The sequence below is a fragment of the Cetorhinus maximus genome, chromosome 21 (assembly GCF_964194155.1).
Source record: "Cetorhinus maximus chromosome 21, sCetMax3.hap1.1, whole genome shotgun sequence".
Lineage (NCBI taxonomy): Eukaryota > Metazoa > Chordata > Chondrichthyes > Lamniformes > Cetorhinidae > Cetorhinus > Cetorhinus maximus.
The window spans coordinates 62,807,944-62,822,868 of NC_135899.1; the positions used below are offsets into that span (position 1 = coordinate 62,807,944).

The window sequence follows — 14,925 nt, forward strand, 5'->3', positions numbered from 1 at the left end:
CAGCAGATTAAAGTAGAAAAGAGGAATAAAGTGCATAAAGGAATGAGGATGTTGGATAGTATTAGAAAGGAAGTAGCACCAAATTAGATATGAGCAGACTAAGAAGGACTACATAGAATACAAAAATAGATTTGGAATGCAAGTATATAATTGCACAAAGTGTGGTGAATACTTGGATAAAAATTGGCTTAAAGATAGAAAACAGTAAGCCATTGTAAATAGTTGTTTTTCAGATTGGAGGATGGCAGACATTGGTGTTCCTCAAGGGTCAGTGTTTGGAACAATGCTTTCTTTCATTTATAAAAATGGCTTGGATATTGGAATTAAAATTTCAAAATTTGTCAGTGATACCAAACTTAGAGCTGTGACAAACAGGATCATACCAATCAACTGCAACAGAACCTAGATAGGCTAGCACAATGGGAAGACACGTGGAAGATAGAATTTAATAATGAGAAGTATAACGTGATTCATTTTGGCAGAAGGGATAGGGAGAGGCAGTATAGACTTATTGGCATAATTCTAAGGACCTTGCAGGGAAGTAGGGATCTGCGGGTTCATGTGTATAGATCCTTGAAGGTTGCAGGACATTGAGAAGAGTAATTTGCAAATGTGGGATCTTGGGCTTCATATATAAAGGTATTGAGTACAAAATCAGAGAAGTTATGCTGAACTTTTATAAAACTTTGGCTGGGTTGCCATTAGAGTGTTGTATCCAGTTCTGGTCACCACACTTTAAGGAAGATATAAGGATCTTTGAGAGGTTGCAGAGGAAATTTATCAGAATGGTTCCACGGATGAGGGATTTTAGCGACAAGGTTAGGCTGGAGATGCTGTGAATGTTCTCCTTGGAGTAAAGGAGGTTGAGATGGAGATTTGATAGAGGTGTGCAAGATTACAGCAGCTTTAGATGAGGTAGACAAAGAAAAGTTGTTCCCGTTAGCTGATAGTACAAGGACTAAGGGATACAGATTTAAGGTTTTGGGCAAGAGATGCAGTGTGTGAAGAAGAAATTGTTTTATGTAGCAAGTGGTAATGACCTGGAACACTCTGCCTATAAAGGTTGTGGAAGGAGAGATGGTCAATGATTTCAACAGGAAATTGGAAGGACGCTTGAGAAAACTACAGGATAAAACAGGGGAATGGGACTGACTGGATGGCTCTACAGAGAACTGGCATGGAGTCAATTGGCCAAATAGCCTCCTTCTGGGCTGTAATGACTCTGTCTCTATACAATACAACTGAGAACTCATGAAAGAAAAAGGGGGAAGGGCAGAAAACACTGGAGAGTTATTTCACTGGAAAATACAATAATTAAAAATTACTTCCAAAAAGACAAGCATAATGCGCTTGTCTGCAATTTTTCTCATAAGAAACAGAAACATATCACTAAGCCACCGACAACTTCTACAGAGCCAGGAGCTAGGAAATGCACAATCATTGGTCACCCTTCAAGAGAGCAGTACAAAAGCCAAAAACACCTCACACTGCAGTCACACCCATGAACATATGTCTACTATTCAGATTCTGTAGCAACAATGAGCCAACTACTTGTGTAGATTTCAACTGAAGAATAAACTGAAACTGATTCTACAGATTTATCCATCCAATACATTTTACAGAATAGATAGGTTGCAAATAATTAAATATAACGTGAGAGGAATTTTACATTTGGGATAAGGATCATAAACAAGGTCCCTGTAATGTATTTCAACATTGTATTATATACAAGTGGATCTCACAATGCATTGTCTTTTGCTATACAGACAATATACTGTTTTAGAAGGACAAGAGTGTTAAACTACATAATCCACAATAACTGTCTGAAGATGGAGGTTTCTCTCTTTGAGATCACAATGTTCATTAGAGAGAGGTTCAGGTCACAGAGGTTTGTTGCCAATTGGTCAAGGAATTTTGCAAACTGAAAAGTGCTTTGTAATTTCAGGATAGGGTATAAGACTTTTTTAAAAAATCAGTAAGTGTGTGTGAATTGCTGTTTTCACTAGGTTACGCACAAACCTCCCTCTGGCAAGTCAAATATTACATTCTTATAAGGGTAAGGTAAGAATATGCATTTTTAAAATTCTTTTATGGGGTGTGAGCATCGCTGGCTAAGTCAGCATTTATTGCCCATACCTAATTTCCCTCAAGAAGGAGGTGGTGAGCCACCTTCTTGAACCGCTGCAGTCCATATGGTGTAGGAACACCCACAGAGCTGTTAGGGAGTTCCAGGATTTTGACCCAGTGACAGTGAAGGAACGGTGATATATTTTCAAGTCATGATGGTGTGTGGCTTGGAAGCGAAATTGCAGGTGATGGTGTTCCCATCTCCAGTGTTAAGAGTTTGGAAAAAAGACTTTCAAAAACCAGTGTCCAAAAATACAGAAGCAAGCATTTTCTGATTGGTTTCTGGTGAATAAATAATTTCTCTTTCTCTTCCCCATGGTGTCTCAAAAAATAGTTAGCACTGCTGCGATATTAAAACCTTTCTATAAATATTTCCAAATTCTCAGTATAACCAAAGCAAATTTAGCTACTGTAATTATCTCCTGCCTCTTGGTGACTGTCTTGGTGCTCCTTCTTCCTCTAGTGTGAAGAAAAGGACTTCAGTTTCATTACACGCCACCCTCAAAATCGTCTGAATTTATTTGAGCCCATCTTCAAATAATTTGGGGAAAAAACAGTTCAACTACTGTTAAAGGCTTAACAAAATACAAGCCTTGATTTTCGCATGGAGAAAAATGATCAAATCTGTAAACAACTTGTTTTTGAATTTGCCAATACAAAGTAAGCACATGCTGTAATTGTTCCACTTGTATTGTGTATTAAGTAATAAAAAAGTAAGCACTTGATAACTGTTTTCTGGTGAAATTTTACCTCAAGCTTCAAATTCATGTTCTGGTTTGTTTTCAAATCATTTGGAAAAACAAGATCATAAATCTTAACATAACATAGGGAAATAAATTCTTAAAAGTTGCACTGAGGCCACGCCAATAAACACGCAGATCCTCTTTCCCTTAAAGCAACCCGGAAAATGTAGGTACAGGCAGTGCTGGGAAATCTGCTTAGCTAAAGGAGTGACATCTCTGGGAAAAGCATCAACTTCAAACCCAGTATTTTTGAGAGCGGTACAAGCCTCAGAATAACAATTTGAGACCACTCAATGCAAGTTTTATTGGTAAATATAATAATATTATTGAGAAATATATATTTTTTAAGCATCTATTGTTACAAAACATATTTTCAGCCCTAAACATTTGGGTTTGTTAGAAAGAAAAATGGACACAGGTACCAGGTGAAAGCTTCTTGCTAAAGCATTTTGAGCAGCTTAATTGGTTAAATTTTTGCTTTATTTTTTATTGACAGATTTTGGTTACAGGTCATAAGTGCTCACATTTCTTGCCCTTTATGAATATGAAATTTAAGCCACTAAGATGCAATTGTGGAATGACAAGGCAAGTAAGGCAGGCTCCTGTGATACCAAATGCTACTTTTCCATACAATCAGTGACAATAGCAGGTTTCTTTCACTGTGATATATAGGATCTGCTTTTCCCGTAATAATAAGATGAGTAAATCTTTTATGCAAGCTAAATCAAAATGATACTCTATTGGTCTGCTGGGAGAAAGCCAGCAAATGTCCAGACAAAACTAAACAAGTGATCAATTCAGTTTTAAAACAATGACCATAATGAATTTTAAACACTTCCAATCAGAAACGTCAGACAAAGAAACAATCTCAGAAAACTCACCCCAAGAATTTCTATATATTCATACACTTGAGCTTCAAGAAAAGCAATTTCTTTGTTGCGCTCTGAATCCCTGTAGTGGTAGTGGGAGAAAAATTAACTATGTTGAAAGCAGTTCACAAATCAAAGTCAATACTTGAAAGCATCAGCTCTTAAAGCTTATGTGCTGTAGAACATTCACATGAACTGATAGCAGAATCCCTCCGTAATTTTCAATTATACAAAGTTGAGTATTTGAAGTGTTTTCTGTTTTTATTCCTGTACAAGCACCCCAGCTGAGGAAGACAGAGTTGGCCTTGGTCAAATTACCTACCCATGCTCAATGCTTCTGCTCACACATGAAGGTGGGCACATGAGCAAAGTACCAGAGGGCATAGTGCCAATGTAAATCTACCCCAGTACATGCAGGCGAAGAGAGGGGAATGAGTTACAGGATGATGTAGATGTAGAGATAGTGGCCTGAATTTTCCGTCGGCGATTTGGGGGCGGGGCCCGCTCACCGACGGGAAAATGACCCGGGTGACGTTGGGAGGAATCCCTGACGTCATCCCGCCCCATTTAAATATTGAGGAAGGTGGGCGGACAGCGAAATCAGCTGTCCGCCCGTTGACCTGTCAATGGCCAATTGAGGCCATAGACAGGATAATTAAGGTAATTAAACGCTCTGCCCGTCCAAGCTTAAGGCTGGGGGGCAGGCCAGGAGCCCCAGCAGGTTTCTGATAAAACATGAAACCTCATCTACTGGTGGGATGAGGTTTCATGTCTGTTTCAAAAATCTTAAATAAACTTTATGTGAGATTTATTAACATGTCCCATCTCGTGTAACATTGTCACATGAGGGGGACATGTTAATATATTTTTTTATTTTTCTATTTTGACACTTTGAAGCACTGTCACTAATCTCCCTGAGACAGCACTTAGTCTCAGGGAGCAGTGTGCTCTTTCATGCGCATGCGCGAAAGAGCGCACTTTGACAGTTGGGGAATCCCTCCCCCACCCCGCACAGGAAGCACATAGTTCTTCCCATCAGGCAGGCCGCTGGGTGGGCCTTAATTGGCCTGCCCACTCAAAATGGCGGTGGGGCCCGCTTCAGCAGCAGAGTTTGGCTGCCCGCCCGCCCATCAAGAGATATATTCTGCCCAGTGTTCAAGAGGGTGGGCAGAGGAGGGAGGGAGAGCGGGACAGGGGGGGGGAGGATGGAGGGTGAGCGAGGTGGTGGGTGGGGGGAGACGGGAGAAGAGACAGCGGGGGCAGAGACACAGAGGGAGGGACACAAAGATAAGAATTTTATTAGGAGTTCTACTGAACCAATGCAGGAACAATGCTGGCAGCACGAGTCTTCTGCTAGAACTGGACTTTGTGCTTAAGTAACAACACAAATATACATTTTTATAATTTACTAACTTCTTAGTGCCTTTGGATTTAGATTTTGCAAATAGTGAAGGGTCCAGTGCCTCCAAAGATTTCCCCTTAGTGCTGAATAACCTCTGGGCTCTCTCTTCTAAGGTTCTGAAGAAAGAAAAAAGTGTTTTTAACATGTTTTGGACTACTAATGGAAAGCATAATAACAATGAATATTCATGGCCTTTAATTTGTATTTAAGGTCAGCAGCTCAGTAATTGTAGGACATGAATATTACAACCCTACAGACATTAAATGCAGTACATCAAATCTGCCCTCATACGTAGAACTTGCCACATTATCCTACTTTAATAGTCAGAAAATGAAATCATTTTGTAGTGATTTCAAAAGCTTACACAATTAAACAGCAAATTTACAAAACGACTTCCAGGTTATATTTCCTTTCATACATTTATTTTAAAACTTGCTCCTTTAAAATATGCAAAGCCTCCCAAATTTCAAAATTAAGCTTGTTTACTTTTTAAGTTTGGTTGTGGCCAAGATATTTGTCTTGGGAAGTAGCACAAAACATCGACTGCAATGGAACAGAAAATCAGGCTCTGTGAACAGTGGGCGGCTGATCCAATACTGCTCTTTTTGTACCACTGGCCGAGATGAATTTCTACTCCATAGCGTTTCTTCCTTTAAACCATTGACTTAAGCTAAGCACTTACCCACCACATTTCAGACCCAAAGCCATCAAAGCAGATTTTAGTCTGTCCAATCCCAAGGAAGCCAATTCCTGTTGGTTCAAAAATAACCAGTTTATGAAGAGAGTCTGCCGCACTATTTTTAAATTTATAAATGCCCCATGCAGTCATAAGTGAACAGAGAACTGTCTAGCAGGCACAATCCTGAATAGGACAATCATAAACTGCTTTTGCAATTGTATCAAAACAAAAGGGACATAATCATATAGTGCATCAGCCAATATCAGTGAGCCCACAGTCCCAGCCAGTGCACCAACCCCTTTAAAAAACACAGGGCTGGATTTAATGTAGCCTGTCGCAACGGGCCCACTTAATCATGAGAAGTCCCACATCAGTCTCCCAGCGGTAGGAGAACCTCCCCCAATTAAATGGAGGGGTATCAGGGACTGACACAATATTCCCAGCTGCTGGCTGTCAATTAGGCTCATAAATGACACTCATTATCCCTGAGCCCACTGCCATTTAATGATGTTTCTCGGGATTTAACAGGAGCTGCAAGGCTTTCCCATGCCCTCGGAAGGCCACCTAAAAAGCCCTGTCAGTGGTCTCGGGGGTGCAGAGTGTCCCTCAGTATCAGGAACTCTGTGTCCAACTGAGGGATCTGGCATCGGGAAGGGGAGGGGCTACTGAAAGCCACCCCACTGCCTTTGCCTCCGACCCCTCCCTGCACTCACAGTGACACCCACCCTACCCTCACTCATCTTTGGTCTGGGGTCCCATGACTTTCCTGGGCCTCTGCTAGGGTGCAGTGCCACCAGCAGCCACTGCTGCAGCTGGTGTTGGCAGTGACCAATAATTGGCGAGTGGGACTTCTGTCACCAGGAACCTCTATCGTGGGGGAAGCCTGACAGTGGCCACTGAAGTATCTGAAGGGCACTTGATTCCGTCAGACCTCCCCATGGAACTGACTCCCGTCCGTTCTCAGACTGGTAGGCAAGACCCCCATCAGCCCCACGAAAAATCCAGCCCATACAGTCTGCATTCCTACCCTTGATTGTTACCCAGTCATCTTTGCTGAACACGTGTGCATGAGTACACTGGGTGAAGATCAGGCTTGGAGATGGGAAGCTAGTTGATATCCACTACATGGCCTCACATGAAAATTAGCCACTTGAACAAGATACTGGAGATCTGTGGCTGCCCACTATAAACTAACTCAATTTTTTTGCCATTAGTAAAGAACTAGAAAAATGAGAAAAGTTGGAGAGGAACACAAAAGACAAAAATTAAAATGTTCTCTCCCAAACTTAGCGTTTCATAAATGGCAGGTGCTCTTCCACATCCTTGCCTCCCCTCCATCCAAACACTGTTGAACTATTGCCATTATAATTTCATGCTCTGTCAAGGGCTACACATGGGTTGAGAAGGACAAGGAGGGATGTTTACCACAGCTGCATAGGATGTCAATTGTGACTTTAACATATTGACAAAATGAATAGTATAGTATTTATTTAGTCTCATTCCTCTAATGACTCAATGGGCTAGAATTTCCTTCATCTGAATCCCATGAAAATTTACTCCAGTTTCTACACTGAATTTGCCAATGGCAATTTGAACCAAAAATATTTAAAAACTTGCATAAAGTGAGTAGAAATCTCTATAAACAATCGAGACTTCAGGAAACCTTGGAAAATATACCATCTATATCCTTTATGTTCCTTTCATTTCCTATTAGTGTTATGAAAAAAGTTTAAGAGCATCAAAGTATCATTTATGCACATTAAACACAGCCATATTTAAAAAAAAAATTTTCTCACATGATGTAATAGCATAAAAATGCATTTGAAGACATAGAACATAGGACTTTCTGGGAACTCCAGGCCAAAGCAATTTGAACAATGATCACCATAAGCTTCAAAACAAACCAGACAGAATTGAAGCCACAAGTAATTAAAAGGAGAACCTACTTCCCAGGATGAGAAAGCTGACAAGTCTAAATGAGCTCCAGCGTGAGTCAGGGCACTGCTTGTCTCTTTCTGTCAAGAGAAACCACAATTATATTCACTCAGTCACGATAAATGATACACATAAAAAGATTATCCTAAACCCTTTATGTAATATTACAATTCTCGATGACTTGGCCCAAATAATCAAATTTGGGCTTCTCACAATTAAGTGATCCCTTCATAGCAGATAAATTTGATACAAGTCAGGTCATAGAATCATATTTAGGTTAGAGTAGAAAATGTTTTTATCCGCATCATGGTCCAGCAATCAGCTGTGTGAAAATGTTCAAACTGTTTCATAGCCAAATTCCAGGTTCCTGACATGCAAATCATTCAGGTCAGTGTGAACTTCTAACCCCCTCCTCCTCCTCCCCTTAACAAGACCACTATTTCATCATACACTGTCTGCTGTCTAATAAATGGTTATTGTATTCACGGGCAGTTTGCTTCTAGGTCAAACACACAATTTTACTAGAATCTCAAAAGAAAAAAAGTGCAAACCTAATAAACTCAAAAAAAAAGCAATAGAACCATAGAACACTACAGCACAGAAAACAGGCCATTTGGCCCTTCTAGTCTGTGCCGAAATATTATTCCACTAGACCCATTGACCTGCACCTAGTCCATAACCCTCCAGACCTCTCCCATCCAAGTATCTATCACGCATTTACCACGTCAGATGGTAGCTCGTTCCACACTCTCACCACTTTCTGAGTGAAGAAGTTCCCCCTAATGTTCCCCCTAAACCTTTCCCCTTTCACCCTAAAGCCATGTCCTCTCGTGTTTATTTCTCCTAATCTAAGTGGAAAGAGCCTACTCGCATTTACTCTGTCTATACCCCTCATAATTTTGTAAACTTCTATCATATCTCCCCTCATTCTTCTACGCTCCAAGGAATAAAGTCCTAACCTGTTTAATCTTTCCCTGTAACTCAACTCATTAAGACCCGGCAACATCCTAGTAAATCTTCTCTGCACTCTCTCAATCTTACTGATATCCTTCCTGTAGTTAGGCGACCAGAACTGCACACAATACTCCAAAGTTGGCCTCACCAATGTCTTATACAACCTCACCATAACATCCCAACTCCTATACACAATACTTTGATTTATGAAGGCCAGTATGCCAAAAGCTTTCTTTACAACCCTGTCTACCTGTGACGCCACTTTCAGGGAATTATGTATCTGAACTCCCAGATCCCTTTGTTCCTCCGCACTCCTCAGTGCCCTACCATTTACTGTGTATGTCCTACCTTGGTTTGACCTTCCAAAATGTAACACCTCACACTTTTCCACATTAAATTCCATCTGCCATTTTCTGGTCCATTTTTCCAGTTGGTCCAGATCTCTCTGTAAGCTTTGAAAGCCTTCCTTGCTCTCCACAACGCCTCCAATCTTAGTGTCATCAGCAAACTTGCTGATCCAATTCACCACATTATCATCCAAATCATTGATACAGACAACAAACAACAATGGTCCCAGCACAGATCCCTGAGGCGCACCACTAGTCACAGACCTCCAGTCAGAGAAGCAATCATCCACTACCACTCTCTGTCTTCTCCCACACAGCCAATTTTGAATCCAGTTTACAACCTCTCCATGGATACCAAGTGTCTGAACCTTCTGAACTAACCTCCCATGTGGGACCTTATCAAAGGCCTTACTAAAGTCCATGTAGACAACATCCACAGCCTTTCCTTCATCTACTTTCTTGGTAACCTCCTCGAAAAACTCTACAAGGTTCGTTAAACACGACCTACCACGCACAAAGCCATGCTGACTATCCTTAATCAGCCCTTGGCTGTCCAAATAATTATATATCCGATCTCTCAGAACACCTTCCAATAATTTACCTACTACTGACGTCAGGCTCACTGGCCTGTAATTACCTGGTTTACTTTTGGAGCCTTTTTTAAACAATGGAACATGATGAGCTACCCTCCAATCCTCCGGCACCTCACCCGTGGCTAAGGACATTTTAAATATTTCTGCCAGGGCCCCTGCAATTTCTACACTAGTCTCTCTCAAGGTCCGAGGGAATATCATGTCAGGACCAGGGGATTTATCTACCTTTATTTGCTGTAAGGCAGCAAGCACCTCCTCCTCTTTAATCTCTATATGTTCCATGAAACTACTGCTTGTTTCTCTTCCTTCCTTATACACTATGCCAGTTTCCTGAGTAAATACTGATGCAAAAAAACTGTTTAAGATCTCCCCCATCTCGTGAGGCTCCACACATAGACGACCACTCTGATCTTCAAGGGGACCAATTGTGTCCCTTACTATCCTTTTACTCTTAATATACTTGTAGAAACCCTTCGTTAATATTAATATTAATAAAATTTGTCAATAGTTAAAGGTTACCAGATGAACCTTGCACAGCCTTAGGGCCTGCAAACAACAGAAAGGCCTTGGGAGCCGTTCTGCAGTCAGAGCATTGGCAATAACAACTAAGATTAAGTGTGCTCTTCAACAGATAGGGGAAGAACAGATGGTCCCAGCTTAGATAGGAGGGAAGGTCTCTGCCTGGGTGAAAAATAGGGACATTCGATGCATGTACCTGTTACCAGAAATGTCTGTTTAATGTAAACCTATATGTTGACGAGGTCGGAATCTGGAAACTGTTCTTGTACGTGACCAATAATGTATAAATATGTTGAACACTTGTAATTTAGCAGAGTGTTATCTCAAGCTGCATTGAGATGGTTCTCCCCTTGCAATTGCTCGAATAAACGATCGTGACCTGTACCTGAGACTCCTGTGGTCCATTTGTCAAAGTGACCACAACAAAACTAAATAATCTTGTTTGGGCAGGGGGCAAGCGGATGAAACAGAGTGGGGGATGACAACGGCCACCTAATCAGTTTTTACCTGTTTTTAAATCAGCATCACCCTTCAGGATGGAGTGAGGAGGAGAAAATTGGAAGGGGGTGGATACAATTCATTAGCAATTATTAGATGTGCCCATTTCAAAATTTCTAGGAGCGATGACATAAAGCCATGTCAAGTGATGAGTTCAAACCAACAAGTCCAGTATATGGGACAGCAACAACCGAATCTACTTTTAGAATACACTTCACACCAATAATGAATACAATCTCAATTTCAGTTACATAATGGCATCAAACCTTTTCAGAGACTTTGGTTTCATTGTTCATTTATTTTTTGCAATCCAGATTTTAGTAGGTAAGTAGTAGTCTGCCTGTTGGCTGCAAGAATCCTGCGGGAAACAATGTGGGGGATTTCAATCCTGCTCAGTGGACCTACTGCCCCAAATTCTGTTTGAATTATCAACCTCACTCTAAGGCCACAAAATGACTACTGGGGGAAATAATAGTCATGACACATGAAGCCAAGATTTTTCACTTTCCCTCTGCCTGTTTCTTGGGGCTTGCCAGGATTAAATATGGGACAGGGCAACCTCAACTTTGTCCCTATCCAGTTTCCTGCTTAAGTGAACATAGCATGGACCTACTGAAATGATATGGTTACATCTGAATACTTCATCTGACATATTTTCCAACATTTGCTCTATAGCAACACTTGATGCCAGGGCTAGAGATGCCTTCCGATTGTTATTGCCACGATAACTGCCATTTAAAGACCCAGCAGTCAGTGTAGAGTGGTTGGCTGTCACGTGAGAGAGCTTTATTGTTAAAAAATTACAGCATCAACATTACTTCTAAAACTATTATTTCTAGCAATTCTATAATATTCCTAGAACTGCTCTTTCTTATATCTATTTTATTGAAACTACCATTTTCTTATCTTGAGCCCCCATTCACCTTAAAAGGAATATTTGGGCCTTGACAGAGGCAAAAAATTAACAATACGTATTACATATAATGCAGGAGAAAGAAATGTACACTTGTACAAATGTACTCTTGTACACTGCCATCAAATTTATTAGAATTCTTTGAGGAGGTAACAAGTAGGATAGATAAAGGGGAACCAGTAGATGTAATATATTTGGATTTCCAAAAGACGTTTGATAAGGTACCACACATAAGGCTACTTAATAAGAGCCCGTGGTGTTGGGGGTAGTATATTAGGATGGGTAGAGAGTTGGCTAACTAATAGAAGATAGAGAGTTGGGATACGGGGGGCATTTTCAGGATGGCAACCTGTAACTAGTGGAGTGCCACAGGGATCAGTACTGTGGCCACAATTACTTACAATATATATTAATGACTTGGATGAGGGAAATGAATGTACTATGGCCAAGTTTGCAGATGACACAAAAATAGGTGGGAAGGTAAGTGGTGAGGATGACACAGAGTCTACAGAGGGAAATAGACAGATTAAGTGAGTGGGCAAAAAGGCGGCAGATGGAATATAATGTGGGAAAGCGTGATATTATGCGCTTTGGCAGGAAGAATAGAGGAGCTGAATATTATTTAAATGGAGAAAGACTGTAGAAAGCTGCAGCAGAGAGGAATTTGGGGGTCCTCGTGCATGAATCCCAAACAGCTAGCATACAAGTTCAGCAGGTAATATGTAAGGCAAATGGAATGTTGGCCTTTATTTCAAAGGGAATGGAGTATAAAAATAGGGAAGTCTTGCTAAAACTACACAAGGTACTAGTTAGACCACACAGTTTTGGTCCCCTTATCTAAGGAGAGATATACTAGGATTAGAGGCAGTCCAGAGAAGGTTCACTAGGTTGATCCCGGGGATGGAGGGATTTTCTTATGAGGACAGGTTGAGTAGGTTTGGCCTGTACTCATTTGAGTTTAGAAGAATGAGAGGCGACCTAATTGAAACATAAGATTCTTAGGGGGCTTGACAGGTAGATGCTGAGAAGTCGTGGGGGAGTCTAGGACCAGAGGGCATAATCTCAGAGTGAGGGGGTGCCCATTTAAAACAGAGATGAGGAGGAATTTCTTCTCTCAGAGGGTAGTCAATCTGTGGAATTCTTTACTGCAAAGGGCTATAGAGTCAGGGTCGTTGAGTATATTCAAGGCTGAGATAGGCAGATTTTTAATCAGTAAGGGAAACAAGGGTTATGGGGAAAAGGCAGGAAAATGGAGTTGAGGATTATCAGATCAGCCATGATCTCATTGAATGGCGGAGCAGACTCGATGGGCTGAATGGCCTACTTCTGCTCCTACATCTTATGGTCTCATGGTCTTATCTTGGTTAAACTAACACTTATATTGCAAGTGGTGAGCAGTAGAGTGATGATTTTCTACCAGCTTTTCCAATGTTCAACAAGTTATTTCAGCTGTCTAGGAATATTTAAATCACTTCGTTAACTTTGGGTAATAGAAGTGAGCCCATGCGAAGTGAAAATGGCACTGAATACAATGAGTTTTAGTTGTCAAGAAGCCCACAAAGTTAGCTTTTTTCATTTCGACAAACACAAGTCTGACATGTCATGTTCCAATGTATTATGAATTTGCAAAAAATACAGACTGTTAAAATAGCCACTGCCAATTATGCTACCTTTGGCAGTATCATCTCCAGGCAATCCTGAGGCTCAAGTAAATACCTAATTAGAGATGGACACTCACAGCCATCCGGGAAATCCACACATTCCTTTAAGGATGGAACATCAACAAAAGGACTAAAGCATTCCATCTTCCTGGTTCACAAAAGGCACATTGAAATTCAACTTGTTAAATAAATGTGAAAGGGTATTATGATGGTTCCTCATCCAAAGCCAGACTGGGTAAATTTCAAATGACAAACACAGGACCTTTATTGACCTGGCCACCCATCTTATTTAAGAAAGGACTTTGGACTTGGAACAGGTCAACTGGGTGAGTCAGCCATGATTGTTGCCTGCCTTTAAAACAGCAAGCAAGAATCAGTTCTATAGAGTTAGACACATCTTCAGGGAGCCTTTAAACCAGCTGCAGCCAAGGTAATAAACAGCAATATCTTGAAATTGAGAGGACCCTCCTCAAACTGTTCCAAGTTCAAGTTCACCTGAGAACAAATCTCCTGGAAATCCAACCACAAGAAGCCTTGCAGTTTACTGAGAAACTTCTGCTTACAAGACCTTTGCTTCAACTAAAAGCATCAACTCATCTAAGAAACTACAGGCCTGCCACAAAAGAGAGACTGAGACAATTATACACTGTAATCATTTTTTTCCCATCTAATCTTTGTGATAGTGTATGTGAGGAGAGTGAGTGAGACGTTTATTTTTAAACCTCTGGGACAAGCGTGGGATAACAAATAACCTTCTTTACCTTAAAAAATTGCCCCGTAGAGGTGATGTGCGGGGCAAGTTTTTTTACGCAGAGGGTAGTGAGTGTCTGGAATTCGCTGCCAGAGGAGGTGGTGGAAGCAGGTACGATAGTGGTGTTTAAGAGGCAGCTTGACAAATACATGAATAGGATGGGAATAGAGGGATACGGACCCCGGAAGTGCAAAATGTTTTAGTTTGACGGGCAATATGATCGGCACAGGCTTGGAGGGCCGAAGGGCCTGTTCCTGTGCTGTACTTTTCTTTGTTCTTTATTCTAAAACTCACAAAAAGGCTTGCTGCTGGGATTATTTAAATTGGGACAACCACTCTGATGGTGAGAAAATACACACACCTCACATATGGAACACACTGATCACGGACAGTAAGAGAACACAAATTCTGCCCATAACACATATTTATCCAACATAATATTATACTAGAATGATTAAAATATTACATACTGGCCAGCCAGGAAAGGTGCCGTTTTCCCATTTTTTCTCAAAGTCAATTTGTATTTTTCCAAAGAGTTCATTTTGATCTAGTAGAGGCTTCACTCGGTCTGTATAATCTTGGAGGTAATCCAACAGCATTTCCAGATACCTAGAGGAATTAAAAGCCGATTTTACTCTTGTTGGTTATGCCCTTTCAAGAACAATAATGCCATGTTAAACAGTGAAGAGGATAGTGATTTATATTTGACCCAGTTAAAGCAAAACAAAGCATGTAGTGACCAAAAAAAAAAATTGCGCACTCGACTCAAAGAGCTTAATTTTTAAAAATCATTGATGGGATGTGGGTACCGCTGACTAGACCAGCATTTATTGCCCATCTTTAATTGCCCTGTTCAGAGGACATTTAAGAGTCACCCACATTGCTGTTGGTCTGGAGTCACACGTAGGCCAGACCAGGTAAGGATGACAGATTT

At 40.9% G+C, this 14,925-nt stretch overlaps 1 protein-coding gene across 1 annotated transcript in view; it reads right to left on the reverse strand.

The window, feature by feature from the left end:
• sf3a3 (splicing factor 3a, subunit 3) overlaps positions 1-14,925 on the reverse strand; it is a 40,235-nt gene that overhangs the window by 10,472 nt on the left and 14,838 nt on the right. Inside the window, exons 8-12 of the mRNA XM_078566995.1 lie at positions 14,462-14,600; positions 7,767-7,835; positions 5,824-5,891; positions 5,153-5,257; positions 3,752-3,821 (exon numbers count right to left, since the gene is read on the reverse strand). Coding sequence (XP_078423121.1) covers positions 3,752-3,821; positions 5,153-5,257; positions 5,824-5,891; positions 7,767-7,835; positions 14,462-14,600 — 451 coding nt within the window. The remainder of the gene's footprint in view (positions 1-3,751; positions 3,822-5,152; positions 5,258-5,823; positions 5,892-7,766; positions 7,836-14,461; positions 14,601-14,925) is intronic.